The 21,188-nt window shown below is 39.2% G+C and overlaps 1 protein-coding gene across 1 annotated transcript in view; it reads right to left on the minus strand.

Annotated features, from left to right (window-relative positions):
- bcas3 (BCAS3 microtubule associated cell migration factor) overlaps positions 1–20,275 on the minus strand; it is a 347,258-nt gene extending 326,983 nt beyond the window's left edge. Inside the window, exons 1-6 of the mRNA XM_028572947.1 lie at positions 20,177–20,275; positions 15,803–15,901; positions 15,387–15,441; positions 14,463–14,538; positions 11,617–11,723; positions 1,504–1,585 (exon numbers count right to left, since the gene is read on the minus strand). Of these exons, the coding sequence (XP_028428748.1) occupies positions 1,504–1,585; positions 11,617–11,723; positions 14,463–14,538; positions 15,387–15,441; positions 15,803–15,873 (391 nt within the window). The 5' untranslated portion in view covers positions 15,874–15,901; positions 20,177–20,275. The remainder of the gene's footprint in view (positions 1–1,503; positions 1,586–11,616; positions 11,724–14,462; positions 14,539–15,386; positions 15,442–15,802; positions 15,902–20,176) is intronic.
- Between the last annotated feature and the right edge of the window lie 913 nt (positions 20,276–21,188).

Consider the following 21,188-nt stretch of genomic DNA (forward strand, 5'->3'; position numbering starts at 1 on the left):
CTGAAGGCATCCATTCCAAATACTCTTATCTGTTGCATATTATCAATCTTTCATAGTCAATGCATTCCAGGGGTTAATTTATGATAATCTGCTGTAATCTCATATTTAACCCACATTTCTCCATCCATTCTTGTCAAGTTCAGCACACATTAGCTGATTTCCTACTTTCCCAGAATGACTTTACTATTAATGCAACATGTATGGGAGCATTATATTATTGTTTATTGATAGAAGAATTAGATATTAAGATATTTAAGATGTCTTCCTGCAGAACTGTTAGGTTCTACTGCAAAATGGCAGCTATAAAAAAACACTTACTGTTTTAAGGTTACAGTTTGATTCATTTTTTAGGTTTTGGAAATCTAAAAAGACAGTATGAGGAACAGGAATTCTGGGAATATACGTGGAATAGAACGGGGAACGAAAATAGCATCCACAACCTGTGTGTTTACCTGAACAAAATATTATAGTTTTAAAGAGAAAATATAGATTTAGAGGTGTTGGAGAGAGCTTGCTAACAGAACAGTGAAGGCACAGTGAGAGGTTTCCAGTAGAGCTTTGGCAGCAAGAAAGCACGGACTTCAGAGGCTTGCCACCACTGACTGAGAGCAGGCCAACACTAATCGTAGATTGACTTTAAGGTTTGACTTTAAGACATTAGGTTGAGGCAGCATAGAGCACTCTTTAATTTTAATGATATAGCACCACTTAAAATGCCCACAACCCAAAATTGCATTAGGATGTGCCATACAAAATGTAATTTTAAGTGTCGACCTTGAATGCCAAAATCAAGTTAACCGATGTGGGGTTTTTTTTTTTTCCAGGACAGACATTTGCAATTTATCCTGAAAAAGACACTTCTGAGGACTCACAAAGGAAATGTGTTTACAGGCACTTCAGCCTCATCCCTTCTGTGTTTGAGGATTAGAAAGTCCAAAAATCTAGTGTTTTAAAATAACGCTAAGGGATTTGCGGGTGGCATTTCATCTGGTAAGACACGGTGAAATCAGCCAAGCTTCTGCCTAGTTCAAGATTGCGATGTGGCCCTTTAGTTTTTGTACGGGGCAGACAAACAAGCTATAACGAGTTAACTGATGCGTTTTAGAGGTGCTGATAGGCAGACTGTTTTTAATGTTTGGACACGAGACAGGCAAGCGGTTTCCCTGTTTCCAGTCTTTACTGCACAGAGTGGCACACATCTGAGAAAATCTAAAATGTATTTCAACTGACAAGGCTGTTATTAAGGTTGTTAAACAAATCAAATTCAACCAGTTAAAATACCACAACAAAGAAAAACCTTAAGTGTACTTCTCAGGCTGGAGAAGTCTTGAGGCTGCAGCACATACACTAAAAGTCTCTAGTGAGAGGTCAACAATATTACCAATTCAAAACAGTATGCAGATATAATGATCAGAGCCTGATATGGAGATAGATTATGCAGTGTGTGCTTTTGGTGTTTGTTATTTCACATTTAGGCAGTGTTAAGGTAATGAAGATACTCACTGATATGAGGAGCTGGCAGAATGTGAGCAGCTCGCACAGGACCATGGCGCACTGAGAACAGCTCTTGGGCTTCTCCTGCCAACTGAAAGAATTTTTTTTTTTTTTTTAATGAAAGATAATGTAGAGGTCCATCAGAGAAAAGAGACATTTTGCACTCAATGATACAGACCAACAGCCAGCTCCAGACACGTTTTACGTATGTAAAGAATACTCTCTCTGGAGCCACATAAAACGTAAAAAAAAAAAAAAGGTCTGGAAGAAAATCTACTCGTTCTCCCTCATTAATTGGATTGGATCTGGTCTCGCCTTGCCAACCAATGCTGCTCGCACTAGGTTGAGATTTGTTTGGTGACTATATCCTAGCATCTACCTTAGGTTGGCTAGAAACATCGAAGGGATTCAGCCATTGGCCTACATGTTTGAGTGTCTTTATGTAAGCAGCCAATCTTACAAAAAAGGTGCCAATCTGCTAATCAGGATCTAATCATTCATATACATACCGATGGCACAGCCTTCAGGAGCAATTTGGGATTTAGTGTCTTGCCCAAGGACACTTCTACTGGAGGAGCCAGGGATCAAACCTCCAATCTTCAGATTGGTCCAATGCGTGATCACAGCATACAAAAGACAAGAGGCCTAACTGAAGGTTCAAATAATTTACCTTTACTCTAATCAGACTGAATGTTAGATGGCGTTTGTCCACGGCTGTCCTTTTATTTTCAAGTTTAGTGCATTCTGTTCATTAAAGAGGAAATACAGCCACAGTGTAAAGCATTTAAATGGATGCGTGGGTGTATCTGCCCAGTCTGGTATAAGCTTCATGTGCTCATATGTGATGAGAGTATATTAGGTCAATGGCCTGTGAGGCTCTTGGCAGTGTCGAGCGTGTGTAATGGTACATTGTTCTAAGTGCAGAATGCCCCACTTTTGTTATTGTTGTATGCGTTAAATTACAGTGAAACCTGCATTATCACATTATTATTCTCTGTTTGAAGTCTTTAAACCCATGTGAGGGGATGATCGCTCTTTTGTGCAATTAGTAGCCTCCACAAAGTGGCGGATTTGAAGCCTTGTTTTTATTCAAAGTGCTTGAGGCCCCGCGGTGGTAGATTAACATTGGAGACACTAGCAGGTTATACGAGCACTGATAGCAGGAATAAAAGGAGGTTGGCAGCAGGGTAGGATTCCTGTACAGGCAAATGGACCTGCGAGGGGGATGGAATAATGGAATTTGCTGGATTAAAATGAGAAGAGGGGAGGGCCGGAGGTTAATGTGCCGGGTTATTGTGCATTACCCCTGCACTCATCCTCGCCTTACACGGCTCTGTGTGACATCCGCTGCCATCAACGACATTCCCACCATTACATTAGTGGCCCGCCGTATGCAATATGCCAAATTGCTTTTTCAAACTTGCTTTCCCTGCACACAGTTATTCATTTCATTTGTGGCTCGGAGGTTTTTGTGGAATCCCAGTGTCTGCTCTTCTGTTTTAATCTCTCAAATGTAATACCATAAGCTGTGAACAGATATTTGGGGCATATTCACAAGTGAGTCCGCCTCACTAACACAGTGCTGGACATATTGGAGGTTTGGAGGAAGCAGGTGCTTTAGGGATCGGACAGTAACAGGTGCTTGTTCGTGGGCTTACATAACATGCAGCACTAAAACAAGTAGACAAGCCCAGAGACATGCAGCCCTACTTATGATGTTGAACTGCAAAACAAACTAAAAAAAAAAAAAAAAAAAAAAAAATCATGTGGTATATCAGGATCTACAAATGAACTCACAAACTCATTCACTCAGTCAGTTGACGTGGTGAAAGCCACACATGAAAACAAATAAGGATATACGTGGATGTGTAGAGTGCATCTTGCCATAGGCGTCCGATACCATGTGTGCGCCGGAGCTCGAGCACCCACGGAAAATAGTGAGCAGCACCCACGGAAGAAAACATAAATCGGCGCCTATGCGTGTCAGTTAAACTTTTCATCTCCAATCCTATCTGTATTAGTGAGAAGTGGCGCTGTCCTGAGTTGAAAGATAGCCTATTTTACGGCTTTATTATCAAGTTAATAGGCGTGTGTGTTCGTGCTGGCCGCTGTCTATTTCCTAAGGTTCTGAAATGCAAACATTTTTTGACTACTTTTTAAAAAAAAAAGGGTGTGCGCCCCTGAGCACCCACGGAGGAAAACATAAATCGGTGCCTATGCATCTTGTGTATTTCACATCTTGCCAAATATGCTTGAGGCTTGCTTTCATGGGAATTACTGGAATTGTTGGGTCTTTGAAAATTATAGAGTGTGGTCTAGACCTACTCTAACTGTAAAGTGTTTATAAAGTGTTTATAAATTGATTCCAGGATTTCTTTTTTAACTTAAATTGTTCATTTGTTCTAATCTTTCATTTCAGAGTACAAGACATAAGACATTGAACTGCATGAATTTCAATAAAAACCTGGAAAAATTGGAGTGTTTGACCGGTAGTGTAACTCTTGTTATGGATTTGATACTATAAATTAAATTGAAAATAATGTACTGGTTGTCCAAATCTGAAGCCATTTAGGCTATTTCTGCATATTTGTCTGTTCCATATGTATTTAACTGACCTAGCTGTGCTTTCAAAAAGGGTTATGGGATTTGTGGGATTGTAATTCAATTTCCAAAGACCTTAACAACAAAACTCGGTTTCCCTATGATATCAAATAAAGAAGAATGAGATGCAGGATTGGTCAGTTGTATTCGTCAGTGTATCAACACTGTTTTTTCAATTTAACACTGAAGTTGTTGCAAAACTAAGACCCTGTTCTGTGGATGAGAGGCAGATGGAGGAGAACAGGAGATGTAGGGGAAGGTTTAAGCAGCATGGAATAGGAAGAATTATTAAGTTAAGATTTAAAGATGGGTGTCAACATTGTGGGGAAGTACTAACTGTCATTTACTTCCCATTACCGCACTCAGCAATCACAGAGTTTGACACCCAGAATGTCATTATGCTACCCCTGTGATCAATCATCAATGTCAATCTGAAGTTAAAACGAAAAATGCAACATATCTCATAACAACTTTTTATAACTAAAAGGCATACTGTATACAGTAGCTACGATCACCAGAACTTAGAATTCGGCTGCTCATTAATTTTGTTATTTGGTCGTGAATTTCATATTTTTTCCCCTCATTGCTGCCAAATGAAAATAATGTAATTTCATACTGAAAAATGTCCAGTTCTCCTACATAGGCGTTCGATAGCAAACACGTTCCAGTGAAAAACTTTAACTGTTTCAGCTCCTGAGAATCGAAGAATGACAGCCTCTTTTTAAAACCACAAATTTGCAATGATGTTCTATAATCCTTGAGGGAGATAAATATACCAATTTGTCAGCTGATAGAACCTGTATTTAGCACAGATCCTGTCCCATCTTTAAACTACATTCTGTCGATTTTAAAACATTCAAAGCAAACAGCCAAGGACTTTGTTTGGAAGGGGACAGAATATCCTACAAATGCATCGCTACCACAAAACTTGCACTTCGGTGTCTGTATTAGAGAAACTTCCTATCTTAAGTCACGTGTTGACATCTCAACAAGTCTAGGACAGGATTATGAACTAAGAACATTTCTGTAATGCAGCTCCAGGTCTTCAACACATCCACTGACACTTGCTGCAGACACTTTTCTTCCAAGCAGGTCATTTCATCTCAACACATATGCAGACAGACAATTAGTCTTCCACATTCTGCCTCTTATCAGGCTGCGGTGGATGACACCTCTCCAGTGTAAGGCGACAGTAATCTACATCGCCTAAACAGCTCTGTCAGCATCTATGCAACCAGTCAGAAGTCCCCCTCTCAGGAGTGTGTGAAAGTGTGTGTGTGTGTGTGTGTACACGTGTATGTTCGTAGTCTGCCAGGCCATTACAGAGGGTGTTGGTTTAGCAACTGTCACAAACACTTCACAACCACTCAAGAGCAAGAGACCAAGGCACCTTCAGTGCTTACTTAAAACCCTGCGAAAAAAAACACAACCCCGAAATATCCCATAAACTTTAAAAAAAAAAACTGAAAGAAAAACAATGACGGCGGACAGTGTGTAATAACAAGCCGGGCTGCACGGTGTGAATCAGAATTGGTGTTCAAATGAAAACTGAAAGGCAGAGGAGCCTCACCAAGCTTATATTTTTACTTGGTGTGTGTAACTGTGTGGCTCAAACAGCTGTAATCCTCTGCTCCACCATAACAATCGCAACAGAAAAAAAAATCTGCCAGCAGCACAGGAGTTGCCACATCACAGCGGCCAATGTGTGCGTTCACGGGTAAAGTAAGAGTGTGTCCTCTTACCCCTGGCCAGTGGATGTTTATAAAAGAGACTGATTAAGGACTTTGGTGTGTTTAGATCTCACAGGATGTATGTGAAGTTTGCATGTTTCAGTGACAGCCTGTACATGAAAGGCGATACTTGGCGAGCGAAGCTTTCGCGGGGTTGTGGGCAATTTGTTAAGTCACGGAGCAGACAATCGTCTAATGATTTTCCAAGACTGAGTTTAAAGAAGTGAATTTCCTGAATAAGTTATTGTGCCCATTTAGTGTATAAAATCTTACAAGGGAAAGAAGAAAAAACAACTGGTAGGATAAAGTGGGAAGAATAGTACACATGATAAAGAATGGAAACAGACGTCTAATGAAATTCACAAAACTACCAATTCCTTATTTTGGAGAGAATTAGCTTGGAAAATAAATATGAGATACTTCTTGACCCCAGAAATGATTTCTAAATATAGAAGAAAGTAAATCAAATTACTTACATATGTTTAATTCATTAATTCAAATTATTAAACATATTTTGTTTTATTTTAAGTCTTTAAGTGTATATATTTAGATGTGGGTTTTTTTAACCTCTGTATTTAAAAGCAGAGCAAATCATACTTGGAAAACCTTCAAGTCTTAGTCAAAATAAGAAATTATCTATTCAGAATTGTGAAAATCACAGCATTGACACAAATAAAGAGGTAAAAAAGACAAAGAAGCCTTTCTGTCCATTTCACGTTAATTAGAAACATGCTGGTGTCTAGTGAGAACAATGAGCGTGAATACCTGGATAGAATTAAAGCAGCCCAATACTTAAACATGCGCTCTTTGGTGGACATGCCAAATTACCGGAGACGCTTGGACAGATTCAGAAAATCTTCTGTGGATATTTGGTCTGTAATTAGAGCTGCGTTGTTATTTTGTCATGGCATATTCCTTGTGTTTTTTTTTAAAGATTTTTTTTTTTTTTGGGGGGGCATTTTCAGCCTTTATTTTGATAGGACAGCTGAAGACTTGAAAGGGGAGAGAGAGGGGGGAAGAACATGCAGCAAAGGACTGCAGGTCAGAGTCGAACCCGGGCCCGTTGTGTCAAGGAGTAAGCCTCTATATATATATATATATATATATATATATATATATATATATACATATATACCTAGGCGCCCGCTCCTCTACCAACTGAGCTATCCGGGCGCCCTATTCCTTTTGTTTTTTAACTGAGTTGTGCTTTTACAGACACCAGATCAGAGAGGGACTGTGCAGTGAGTTTGCCGACAACACGACCATCGTGGGCCTGTTCACGGGGGAAGATGAGACGGCCTACAGAGAGGAGGTGAGAGCTCCGACATCTGACAAGGAGCTGAGCCCTAGCTCCATCTATGGGACTACACTGGAGAGAGTCCGCAGCTTCAGGTTCCTTTGGGGTTCACATCAGCGAGGACCTGACCTGGAACTAGAGATGTTCCGATACCGATACCAGTATCGGAAAAGCCTCAAATACTGCCTAAACTGCTGGTATCGCTAAGTACTGGAGCTTATGCACCGATCCGTTACCACGGAATCAAGCCCTGAAGGAAAATCTACTTTAAAGTAGTTTATTTATGTTCTTTTTTCCGTTATGACTGACTGTCAAACTGGATAATAAAAGAAAGTTCTATGGCATTCATTGTTTGGGTTTGTTTATGTTTCACAAAAAGTATAACCTGAGCCAGGGGACACAACAAAGGCTGGGTATCGTTAAAAAAATGTCGATACTAGTACCGAATACAATACCGTGACTTTGATACCGGCCCCTAAACGATACCTTTTTCGATGCCAATTTTATAAAACAAAAAGAAATTACAACATTACACATTACGGCACAAATCTTTTAATTTGTTTGTCAGCTCCTACTGCGTGAGCCCTGTCTCTGTGTGTAACAGAGGTTTTTTTCCTGCGTGTCTCTACGACGTGTAACGTTACACAGCCAATCACAGACATTGTTAGATCTTGGTAGAAGCATGCTCACTGACAGTGATGAGATTTACTGCTTAGGTATTGAATGATGAGGCATTTTTCTATACTAAATACTTTAAAGGCAATTCGGTCTGTGCTTAAAAAGTATTGAAATCGGTACCCAGCCCTACATATCCCATCCATACAGGGATAGTAGTATACAGCTTGTTAAAACATAATCAAATATTGACACTATGGTATCGGATCGGTACTCGGTATTGGCCGATATGCAGCTTCAGGTATCGGAAAGCAAAAAATGGTATCGGACCATCTCAACCTGGAAGCACCACATTGACACAATCACAGCTGCTCTTCTTCATCCGCAGGTTATGGAGGCTCAACATGGACTTTAGGACACTCTGCAACTTCTACAAGCTGCACCACTGAGAGAATGCTGGCTGCATTACCACCTCGTTGGGCAGCTGAACCACCCTCACACGTAAACACGTAAGGCTCTACAGAGGTTGGTGAAAACTGCACAGCACACACAGGACGGAGTTGCCATCCACGGAGGACTTCTACACCCAGGGGTGCAGGAAGAAAGCCGGCAGGATCATCAGAGACCCCGCACCGTCCAGTCCTGCACCACCAGGCTCAGGGACAGCTTCATCCCGCAGGACTCCCATCAGACTGTTAGACTCTTCAGGTCTCAAGCTTATTACTATTATTTTCTATTCATACATTTTTGTAGTAGCATTGTTGTAGGGAGCCTGAGAATAACTCCACTGTAATTGTCTTATTTGCATACAACAAATAAAGAACTTGAACTGGAATGTTGAAGTGTTGAATAATACAATGCACTAAACTAAGTTTGTTTACAGTGTTAACAAGGAGTAAACACCATATAAAACAGGCTACCTGTATATTCTAATGCAACCCAATCATAGCCCTGAAACAAATACATGCATATAAATAAATAATAATCTTCTTTTCTGTAGTTTGTGGTGTTGCACTGGATTTTAATTTGTCATGTCTATCTCTGACCTGCCTCCTTCCCTGTAACAACCTAGATATCATTTGTATTCATCATATGTATCAGCTGTAATTATTTATCTTATATTACAATGATTCGTGAAAATTTCACTGATATTGTCATTGTGTATCACAGACATGTTTGCTTTTTTGTCTACATTTATTGGATAAAATTGATTAGAATTAACCACCCATTTGATATTAATATACTACATTAATGTGTAAATATGTATGCCTGTATGTGTATAGGAGTTGTATAGAGAAATACAGTTACGCAGTTTAATTAAAAAGGTCCCATGGCATAAATATTTCACTTTATGCGTTTTTTTTTTTTTAAATGAGTTCCCCCAGCCTGCCTATGGTCCCCCAGTGGCTAGAAATGGTGATAGGTATAAACCGAGCCCTGGGTATCCTGCTCTGCCTTAGAGAAAATGAAAGCTCAGATGGGCCAATCTGGAATTTTCCCTTTATGATGTCATAAGGGGAAAGGTTACTGCCCCTTTCTCTGCTTTACCCGCCAAAAGAATTTGGCACGCCCATGAGAAAGAGAGAGACATCATCAAGCGAAGCATGGCGGAAAAGAGACTTCAGATACAGTATTAGGGGACCACTAAGGCCTATATAAAAGCATCCAAAAAGCAGCATGTCATGGGACCTTTAAAGCTTGTGAATGTGTATATATTTTTGTTTAGTTGATGCACTCCGCTTTATTGTTGATAAGTGTAGCCACTTGGTACACCTGCTACTACTGAATTGATTCACAATTATTCTTGCTGACAGGTTAAAAAGACTCAACCCTGAAGATAAATGACTACTGCAAACTAAAGAAGGCATAGACAAAATAAAAATGAAAAGAGCATTGTGACATTTGGGTGTCGGAACTCTATTTGTCCTCAGATCTATCTTTTGTCATTTCCATTCTGCTGAACTCCAAAAGAAACTGATTGGCTGTACTTGCTGTTAATGATAAATGTATAACCTTTTAATCACTACCCACAACACAACATATGTTCACTCTAAGTATTTGTCATCCTCTTTCGTTTTCTCTATAACCTTCATTCAGAAACTAGTAGTGAAGTCAATAGGATCGCGGGACTTGTTTCGGTGCATTACAGCCCTGAGTAGAAGGCAAGTGCTACTGTTTGAACCAAGTACAGTCCGTAACATGGTCAACACTGTCATCTAGTGGACAACGGCTATACTGCAATATAGCGTTGACTAAACTGAAGAGAGCCAAACCAAAAGTGGAGGTGAGACAGTGATCACTGGTAAATATGACGTGATAAACAAATTATCACATTAGTTCTAGCTACTCCATATCAGAATAGGTCATTGTTTTCCTCTATCATTGTATTTTCACGTTTCGCTGTACTAAACAACAACATATCTATCCAAATTATTTGCTATACTTATATCATTTTATTTGTTATTGTTCTATTTGACTTATTGATTTATCTTATTTGTTATTGTCCTTCTATTTTCTAAATACATTTTCATCTATTGTATTATTTCTTTCTTTTTTTCTCTCTCTATTGCTTTAGTGTGAAATGATTTGACTTTTGATATCTGTAAAGCATGTTGAATTGCACTTACATGTATAAAAAGGTGCTATAATAAAGTTTGCTTGATTAATGACAAATTGAAGTCAGCTCCCTGAGCAACAACATTATTTATTAGCACTCTCTAATTTAGCCATAGCAGAAACACTGCTGAAAGGTCTTTCAAATACGAGCAACATATATTACTAGACACGGATGTCTCTCTGCAAAACTTATTTAAGTTTACACTATGATGTATTTCATCTCACTTGAATCATTGCAAGACAAATTTCCGTGCCTACGGACAATAAAGTGTTATCTTATCTTTTCTTATTATATTTCAAGGAACTCTTCACTAAAGCAAGGAAAGTTATTATTTGTTATGTGTAAATCTGGTGACGTGAAGGTACTGAGGAAACTGTTTTTGCCTGGACCACAGAGGCCAGCCCTAAGACCTGGGAATTCTGTAACTGAGTGATGAAGTTTCACCATTGGTGGAATAAGTGTGATGACATCCGTGTTTGTGTTTGGCCATTGCCCTTTTGAACTGTACTGGCGCGACACAGGCTTTACCTCTGCTATCGCCCATCAATCAGCTGATTAACTTCCTCAATACATGGTGGAAGTTGTTGTTGTTGATGTTGCTGCCGCCACTCGTTTCAACCAATTTAATGCAGGTTGAAAAACTGAATAAAAATCTCAATTTATGACAGAACCTCTGGCTGACAAACACAATGTGACGCAATGTAAACAAAGTCTGGACCAACAGTATATATCTACTGGTTTTTTCATAGTGACCATGATAAGCTCATCTGTAATCTTATAATGGTGAAAAGGCTTGTATAATACTACATTTGCTTGTTTTTGGTGTTGACTTTTGTAGAGTCTATCAACCCTTTCGTTCTGTACAAAAGAGCTGGGGCAAACATTGTTCTTTAGAGAGCCAACTGACAAGATTTTGATCTGAGTCTCTCAGCGCACACGCATCCATCTGAATTTGTTGTAAAATAAATAAAAAAATAAAAACTTCCTTTCTCCCTTGTTTTATGGCAAATGTTACTACTGTATATCTTTTGTCCTTTTTATTGTAACTTTAAATGGCCTGCAGATGGAAATTAGCCCTTGGGCTACAATCTGGCATTTTTTATACATTTTTTGTATATGTTCATCAAATGTGCATTGTCCTGAAATAAAAAAAAAAAAAAAAAAAGAATTTGTCGTTGTAATAAAAACTTATGGCACAAAAGTTCCAGGTAGAAAGTGGATGAGGTTGCAGTTTTACAGGAACCATTAGGTGTGCGACTTACAGATACGCTCCAGATCTGCATCCCGTCAGTGTAGCCGATCATGAGGCAAAGAGGAGGGTCAGTGGTACCGCTGTGCATCTCCATAAACTCTGGATTGCGGGCAGTGTCTGTGCAAACAGAAAGTGAGACATTAAGTAAAGTTTAATTAGAGGATGTGTTAAATCATCCAGTACTATGACAAACAAACTACAAATGGCACAATGTCATGTTCTTATTGAGTTGAACTCAAAACAGATTTATGTCAACAATTGTAAGTTATGTGTTTTAGATAAGCTTCATTTACTATCACACCACTTTCAAATCATTTATTCTGCTCTCTATTGGATCCATAGTTTCTATCAAGTCTTCTTTGAATTTGTTCACATTTCATTGCAATTTACTTTTAGTTTGGAAGGTTTTTGTCACAGCCCCAGATGATAATCTCACACCATATTTACCAAGTAAATCCTGTAACACCACATTCACTTTTTTGCATATTATTCCCTTATGAACAATTCAAAAGTTGAAGGGTTTCCACTTCAAGATTACAGCTGAATGCTTCCCAAATCTCCAAAGCTTGTATGTATTTAAATCAAACCAGTAGCAAGCAGCAGCGAAACAATAATGCACGCTACAAAAGAGTCAGTTCAAAGCTACAGTTGGTAACTTTTATTTTAAAAAAATAAATTTTGTCATATTTGCCCAAACTGTCACTAAATCCTGACCATACTGAATGAGACAGATTCTGTTCAAACTGTGAAACTAGGCAGCGCTGTCAAGATTCTGTTACTGCATTGCCTATTTTTCGCCTCAATGTTTTGAGAAACATATTATACATGTAGTGTACAGTTTAGCTGTAAAATGATCAAGTTGGCTCTGGCCGGGCGACCAGTGGGTGGAGCTTGGTTTGGCTCAATTGTTTTCAACATGGCAGCTGGGTCACAAACTTTCTCAACAGTAAACTAAAATAGGTTTCTGCAAACATTTAAGGTGAGAAATAGGCAATGCAGCAACATCTTGACAGTTTGATCAGAGTCCACGAGCAGTGATTGACGCTGCGTTAGAGACTCCTTGGCTCGGATTGGTCTTTTTCCTTTAAGCAGTCCTTCCAGAAAAACGCAGAGTTTTTTTGTGATTGTTGCGGGCAAAAATCCTTGATTATGCGGCACGTTTTCTTAAAAAATGCAATGGAATATGCGGGATATTTATGCAGTTGTATGCGATGAAATTGCGGGAACTTGCAAAAACTGCGGTTTGATGAAAAAGAGGAAAAAAAGTGATTCCCCCAACACCCTGCTTTTTTTTTTTTAAACTTTATTTAAAAAAATTATTTACAGATATTCAGTCATCGCAATACGTAAACAAATAAGATACAAAAATATATACAAATAATATAATATGAAAGTAAAAATAAAAGTAATCGTCTAAACAGAGGGAAATAAAAGATACAAAAGAGAGACTTTCAAAAATCGTTAATAATATAGACAGCAGGAGCACTTAAAGAAATTTGAGTAGACATCAGATATTAAGATAGTTTTCTGATACCAACTTAAGAGACTCAAAGTACATGTCAAATTCAACCTCCAACACCTGCTTTGCGACGATGTTCACGTTGCATAATTACGGAACTTTATAATGTTCCCATGGCAACAGGGGAAAATGGCTGATCTTGTGTGAAGTAAACGCAAAACTTTTTACAACTTTCTGCTAAGATATATGTGACTTTTTTGCAGCGAAAATGCGGGGATTATGAAATCATGCAAGCCCCGCATATTTTGCGCGGAAATCGGTAATTTTTGCGGCGAAAGTGCAGCGTATTTGAAAAAATGCGCCCCCCGCCTGAATATGCGGACTTTGGCTGATTATGCATTGAATTACGCGATCACATAATCGCGTTTTTCTGGAGGGACTGTTTAAGGCTCTGACACACCAACCCAACCGCCGACAGTCGGCAGAAAAGAGAGTCGGACTGATCAGTCGGCTCCTGTCTCTCAAAAAAGTGCCTCAGAAAACACAGAAGCAACGCCGACTTGAGCGTATGTTCTGCGCGTGCGCGAGACGTAATACGTCTCCATAACAGCAGGCGGCGCTAATCTGTATTGTTGCCCAAAAAATGAAAACCGGAAATGACGGAACATCTCTGTAGACCTAGTAAACACAGAGCACGCGGTCGTCAGTCATTGTTTTCATCAGAGAGTGTTGATAGTAGTCGAGAAGGATCGTTGTTGTCATTACTCGCTGAACGGAAGAAAATACGATGGCTAGAAATAAGAAGATACTGGCGTTGTCAGCTCTCGGACTTCTTCTTGTGGAAGACGCACTGATTCGCTAGTCAAGGGCTAGCACTCCACCAATCAGATTGGTCATTGAGTCCAACTACCCACTGCCCGATTCAACAAGCCAAATCGGCCAAAAGGATGGTGACGGCTCTTCCGACTGACGACGGGACACACCGAACAGACTTGAGTCACCGACCTCGCCAGACTGTCCGATGGCCGATAATCGGGTTGGTGTGTCAGAGCCTTAAGGCGCAGTGGACTCTTCTTAAGGAGAGCTTAAAGCTGAAATACACAACCTTTGACAAATTGTGGCTCTAAACATGCAGAAATGGCTTTCCATCATGCAGATTGAAATGTCACAATCAACCAGATAGCATGAATGCAAACATGTTTAAAAGCATGACAGATATTTTAACATTCAAATGATAATTTCTTGAGAGAAACAGTTTTCTCTGTTGAAGTCTGATGACAAGGCGAGTTTGTTTTTTACTCTTATATAGCGTATGTTTTAGACAGAGATCAGTCATTGTTCTTAACTGAAGAACTAAAACAAACCAAACTTAAGTTTTGTGATGGTTACTGACTTACCGTTGATGTCAGCTTTCTCAAATCGAACCCAAATGATTTTCTCCTTTTCATCAGTGGGCGGAGCACCAGTATATGCCTGTAGGTTGAGAGACAGAAAAGAAAGTGAACAAAATATAAACAACAACAACAACACCGCCCAACATACCTAACACAACTGTATAATCCAAATTCTATTAACCACATTTAGTTTACCAGCCCAAAGTATGTGTAAGAATATGCAAGAATAGCTGGTAGACAAATTGCAGAGAGACAAAGTTTACATTGTTTTTGGCTAGAGGGTCAGATATTCAGCAGTTCCCATATTAGTTACTAATCAAAACTCCTACTGATCATTCAGGTAGGGTAAAGTACTCTATTCCCTTCACTTTTTCCATTTTTTTTTTGTGTTTTTTTAATTGTTTTGTACATTTTTAGCCCTAGGCTATAATTTGTGATGTCTTTCCATTACTGCCTACCATTTCCCAAAAGCATACTGTAGCATATTTTTTTTTGGGATAAAACAATTAAAGCCTTGAGACTATTGCGGTGTCCCAATTCAATACTGCATACTGATAGTATAAAGTATATACTACTAATTAATTAAAGTTAATATACAACAAGACCAATATGATTTACAGTATTATACCAAAGTCTATTAAACAGCACCTTTGGAATGCCAATTAGACTTTGCAATAAAAAGCAAATTATTAAAAATATTGATTTTCTTTTGTTTGTTTGTTTGTTTTCTGAGATCTTTTTTGGAGCTATCTTATCAACTCCTGCAAACATTTTTTTTTAAATCTGGAACAGTGTGGAGCTTCACCAGTTTCGTGTGCATTGCATTGTAGGACAAGAGTGTCCATCAACACTACACTACAAAAACCTAGTGTTTTTACCTAGTAACAGCTGTTAGTATGAGAGACTAAATGACAGAGAGAGGGTTACCTGGGGGACCACATCCTGCAGGAACGTCACCACACTTTCCATGTAAGACTGCTCCCTGTGACAGCAAAAAGCTCGAATAATAAACAGCCCATCACAATGTCACTCTTCCCATAGCTGTTTATATGTGTATGTACTGTATGTGTGCAATATATATGTATATATTAAACATGTAAGGGAGTTAGATTAGTTCACAAATTAAATTTTATGTGGGGAAAAAACATTTCAAGGAGTGCAATTTAAAGTGATTATTAAGATAACACTGAATCATCCGACATCTAACTTCATCAAGCAAACTGTTCCTTATTCTTGGTGCCCATGGGGAAAAAAAAAGGTCTAGTATACAGATACATACAATACACATACATATAAGATTTCTAATAAAACAATAAAAACAAATTGATGATGTCTGTCCTTACGTAGCAGCTTGTGCTCGCACCAGAACCCCACCAGCACAGCGACTAGGTCTGCGTGGAGAGTCCGATGCCATTTTGTCTCCGGGTTTTTTTTTTTTTATCCTGAAAAAGGTACAAAGAGACATTTTAACATGGCAGCAGCACACAAATTAAACAAAGAATTAATTTGCACTGACTATCACTGATGAACAAATTGTTAGATTTTTTTAAAATGAAGACATTTATTTCAGACACATCAAAAATAAACAAAACATCAAAGAAATGTGCAAATAAGCAAACATTAGCCAACATAGACATGTCTGAAAAGCAGTACGAAGAAATATGCACTTATTTAATCCTACCCCTTTTCCATAGCTCAGTCATTAATTAATTAATACATTTATTTATTTATTTATTTATTTATTATTATTATTATTATTTTCTCTGCAGCATGCAAACAGTGGCATGAAATCAGATCTTCTTTGAGCAGCTATCATGTGGACGACAGGCAGCAGTTACTTCGCTTGGCTCACTTACATCTACGATTCAGCCACACAATTATTTAGTCTAAAATATGCCAAATTAAAAAAAATAAAAATATCCATCACAATTTCACACTGCCCAAATTACCGTAGGTAATGCCACCACTGCTAACAAAAATTCTTAAGGAAACACTGCATTATATTGATGATTAATAAAATCCAGGGCACATGTATGCAGTGCAAATGGATGGACTCAAACAACATCATATAGATCATCAGATATCTCAGCCTCATTTGGCATCATCTGGGACACTGACATGTCTGCATACAGACAGAAGGTTGAACAGCGGGCCCTGTGGTCTGGTCAGAACAACCTGCCCCCCCCCCTATCACTGCCGCACATCACCATAGACAGAGGATATCTTTGATGCCAACCTGCCCTCCATCCAGGAGTTATACTCCTCCAGAGTCAGGAAACATGCAGAAAGCTTCACTACAGACCCATCACACCCTGGACACAACCTGTTTCAGCTTCTCCCCTCCGGTAGGTGCTACAGAACACTGTTCGCCCAACATGGCATCATGACTTTGCGTAAACACACACGCCACTTTCCTAAAGCCAAATGGCGTGTTATCTGTACGCATGTTGAGCTATCCACGTGTATGTCTACGCTGTATACAGCGGATGTATACATAATCGTGAGAACACGCCGTACTATCGCGAGAACGTCACATGCGTGTTTAAAAAAATATATATAAGGTTGGGTTTGGGAAAAGAAAATTGGGAAGGCTTTAGTAACAAAAAATAAAAAAACTTCCACTAATTAACCCTGACAAAGCACACCTGTGAAGTGAAAACCATTTCAGGTGACTACCTCATGAAGCTCATTGAGAGAACACCAAGGGTTTGCAGAGTTATCAAAAAAAAAGCAAAGGGTGGCTACTTTGAGGAATCTAAAATATAAGACATGTTTTCAGTTATTTCACACTTTTTTGTTAAGTACATAATTCCATATGTGTTCATTCATAGTTTTGATGCCTTCAGTGAGAATCTACAATGTAAATAGTCATGAAAATAAAGAAACACATTGAATGAGAAGGTGTGTCCAAACTTTTGGCCTGTACTGTATACTGCATTGTACTATTGTCTTACTGTTTACAATCCTCCTGGTGCTGTTTGTTTACGTGTGTTTATGTAGGTATGTGTATGCATATGTATGTATGTATGTATGTATGTATGTATGTATGTATATATGTACATACACTTTCTTATATACAAACGTACTGTATATCTGTACATAGTAGTCAAAATGTTTAGGTTTACTTTGTTGTCCTAGTTTTTAGCTGTATGTCTGTTTCCTTGTGTGTAGTTTGAGAGAATCAAAAAAGCCGGAGTCAAATATCTTGTATTTGTTCACACTTACTTGGCTATTAAAGCTGATTCTGATATGGGGGACAAAATAAAAGCTTGGAATATCACACTGTGATCATTGTCTGGATTTAAAATGCATTCAGTTGCCAGTTTCTTAGGTAAACCTAGCTGAAACTAATGCAGGGGTTTCTAACATTGTGTCCACACCGTTTATATCAGTGAAGGTTGACTAAGTACTAGAAACACTGCTAGGTATAACACAAAACAGCAGCACCACAAACTACAGCCCCAAAAACAATCATACAGTTGAGTTACTGAACATTATAACCTTCATGAGGGTGGGATTTATTGGTGTATTAGACGGTATTTGTTTTAGGTAGTTGTACCGAACTGTCACAGAGTATAAATTATGTCACCCAGTCACTATCAACATAGTCACGCTTTGCCAGATCCTCCTCCAAAGCGCACTCGAGGAGGGTCTGGCTACTCCACATAGCAATCGGGGATGGGAGGAAAACGTGCTCTGGTTTATTGACATTTCTTTAAACCAATCACAATCATATTGGGTGGAGAAACGCCGCGGTGCCGCTGCAAAATAGGCTCGGAAGGAACTTGTTTTGGTGGAACAGGTGTACGATTAACAGTTGTTTTAGTCGTGCAACAGAAAACTCAGATTGGACAGATAGTCTAGCTAGCTGTCTGGATTTACCCTGCAGAGATCTGAGGAGCAGTTAACCATAGTCCTCATATATCGACCACAGTTTAAAATGTCAACACAAAGGAACGGATATCCGGCCTAAATGAGTGAAATCCGGCGGATTTTCCGGCGGCATCGGAGCAATCTCAGAAGAGGAACATCGTGGATATAGACTACTGTCAACCAGACAGACACAACATGGACGAAACAACTGTTCATGAAAAAGTCAACAACCACAACCGCAAACCTCATTCTTATGTTGAAATATTCCAGTTTTAACCAGTTTTGTTAATTGGGGTTTCATTTACTCAAGCATAATACACATTTTTGTTTGTCAAATTGTCAGAAATAACATGCATAGATTTCTGACAAATAAGGCAACACAAACTCATTGCCTTTACTGTACGCGGACCGATGATGCTTACTGCCATGCCTAGTCAACCCCAAAAAAGGTCCATTCTGAACCAGGAAAAACCCTGTTCATGGTGTATTTAAGTAAAGGCCGATTGTGGGGAAACAGCAGCCCAATCGCTGCAGCCACCGCAGCCATGCAGGCTGTTGTGAAACGTGATGTTCCAACCTTCAATCAGTCATGAACATAAGAGTAGCAATCCAAAGGGTACGACTGCAGATTGTGCGACTGCAATGAGATTCCTACATAGTGTGTCTGAAGTCACCCTTAGGTGCAGGGTCAGGAGCTCAGACATCCAGGGGAGGTTAATTAAAACGGTTGCTATTAAGCATTAAAAAGGGAGACAAATAAGGAGTTCCAACATTTAATTAAGATACTTCCCAGTCATGACTCTGTTGCAGTATTCCAGGCAGGTCAGATGGTCAGGAGTATCCCTTTAAGCTGATCCTGAACATGCTGAAAGAATTCTATTTCATAGCTAACCTGAGAGCACCTTAGGGTAGCCCTGGGGCAGCTCCAGCAGCAGTGGCAGCAAAAACTGTCCTGTCCTGTTAGTAGTGTCCTGAGGAGTGTCCCGGGACAGTCATCATGGGAGTTACAGGACAGTGTCTGGGAGTCACGGGACAGTGTACAGGACAGTGTTTGACTGTCCCGGGACAGTCATGTGAGTCACAGGACAGTGTCTGACTGTCCCGGGACACTCCTTAGGAAACTACTAACAGGACAGGACACTTTTTCCTGCCACTGCTTCTCGGGAGCTGGAGTGGATGATGGATGACCAGAATACCATCAGAAAACTTCAGTAGCTAATATGATTGATTATCATACCTACAGTGAGACAAATATAATCTGTATAACACATTTATATACCCCTAGAATTGACATGCCAAAAAAAAAAAAATACCAATGCTGCAGTTCTAATGATCTCTCATTCAGGTCTTGATGCACTAAAGCCACTTCAGTTGTCATCTGTTTCAATGAAGTATTTTCCAAACAACTGCACAGTCCACTAACGGTGTAGTATGTATTGACTCTGAAGACGTCTCTATCACACTGGACAAACGCTCATGTCAACAAAGGAAGATTCTAGGCTAACTACATGCAGTTAAAAGAGGAGCTTCTCTGGCAAACCACACTGAGAAGCTTGGCTATCTTAGCCTCGTTTACGTACCAAGAACATGTATTCATCTAGCTTGCACCAAGAGCAACGAACGGGTCAATACGAGCAACACTTGTAACAACTGCCAAGTCCACACAATACAGCTATTAGCTAATGCTAAAGTTATATTGGTCGATAAGGACCCCCGCAGCTAACTTAGCTAGAAATAGCATTAGCTAGCTAGCTGATCAAACAAAACTATTGAAGCCGTGATGCAGGAGATGCATTTGTAATGTTTCAGTGGGACATCATTTTAAAGCTGCCATAGTTACGAACCGAGGTGTAGAACGTTGACTTTATCCTTGCTTATGGACTTGTGTTGTGGTCTGAAGAGCTCCTTGCAATAACGTCAACACACAAACAGACTGCGGAACTGTGTTGTCTGTAATTGGAAGCCAATCAAAGCACAGAAACGTTTTCGTCAACCCAATCAGCCAGTGGCCGTAGCCGGGTGCGCTCCTTTTCATACAGCCGGGGCACAATCCGGCGAGGGCGGTGCATAGCTGTTGAATGGAGGGAAAACATTTGCCAACGGGTGCAAGCATGGGTCTTTAAAAGTGATCAAGGTTTATTGTGTCATAAGCAGGTTATTAGCATAGTCGTTACCGAGTTAGTTAACAATACCACAGAGATCAGGCGCAATAATATCGAACCAAAGTTTCCATACAATAATGCTTTTATAAAATAGAAATACAGGCAGAGCTCTGCCTATTTTGCCTCCCTCTCCAATCCAGCCGAGTCACCAGTTGGAAAAGTGGAAGTTGTTTCTCTCAACATCCTCAAAATAACAATAACATAACAACATATGTGCCTTGTTTCAGAAAGAAATTGTATCTATTCCACATATGTTATCTAGGGACCACAATGGAAATAAGTCTTTGGGCTTTATTGTGTTATCCCTGACTATTTATGTATTTTTAATGTATGACACAGAGTGCTGTTTCATATATGTTTTTATATTTAAGTGGTCAAATAAAATCAATCAATCAATCAATCAATCAATCAATCAATCAATCAATCAATCAATCAATCATATGGGAACCAATTTGTAAATGGCATTGACTGGAAAAAAATAGCCAACCTGATTGTTCAAATACAGCAGTAAAAAAAACATAGCCTACTTTATACTTCAAATACCTTATACTCCGTGAGTTTGAACATTACAAACAGTTAATTTCTAAATCCCATAACAAAAAGGCTCTAAAAACATTGATAGCCCCCTTTTAATATCCTAATGTTGTAGGCTAACCCTGGCGATGTTGTTTTTCTTATTTGTGTCTTTGTATAG

This window comes from Perca flavescens, chromosome 3, assembly GCF_004354835.1.
Source record: "Perca flavescens isolate YP-PL-M2 chromosome 3, PFLA_1.0, whole genome shotgun sequence".
Lineage (NCBI taxonomy): Eukaryota > Metazoa > Chordata > Actinopteri > Perciformes > Percidae > Perca > Perca flavescens.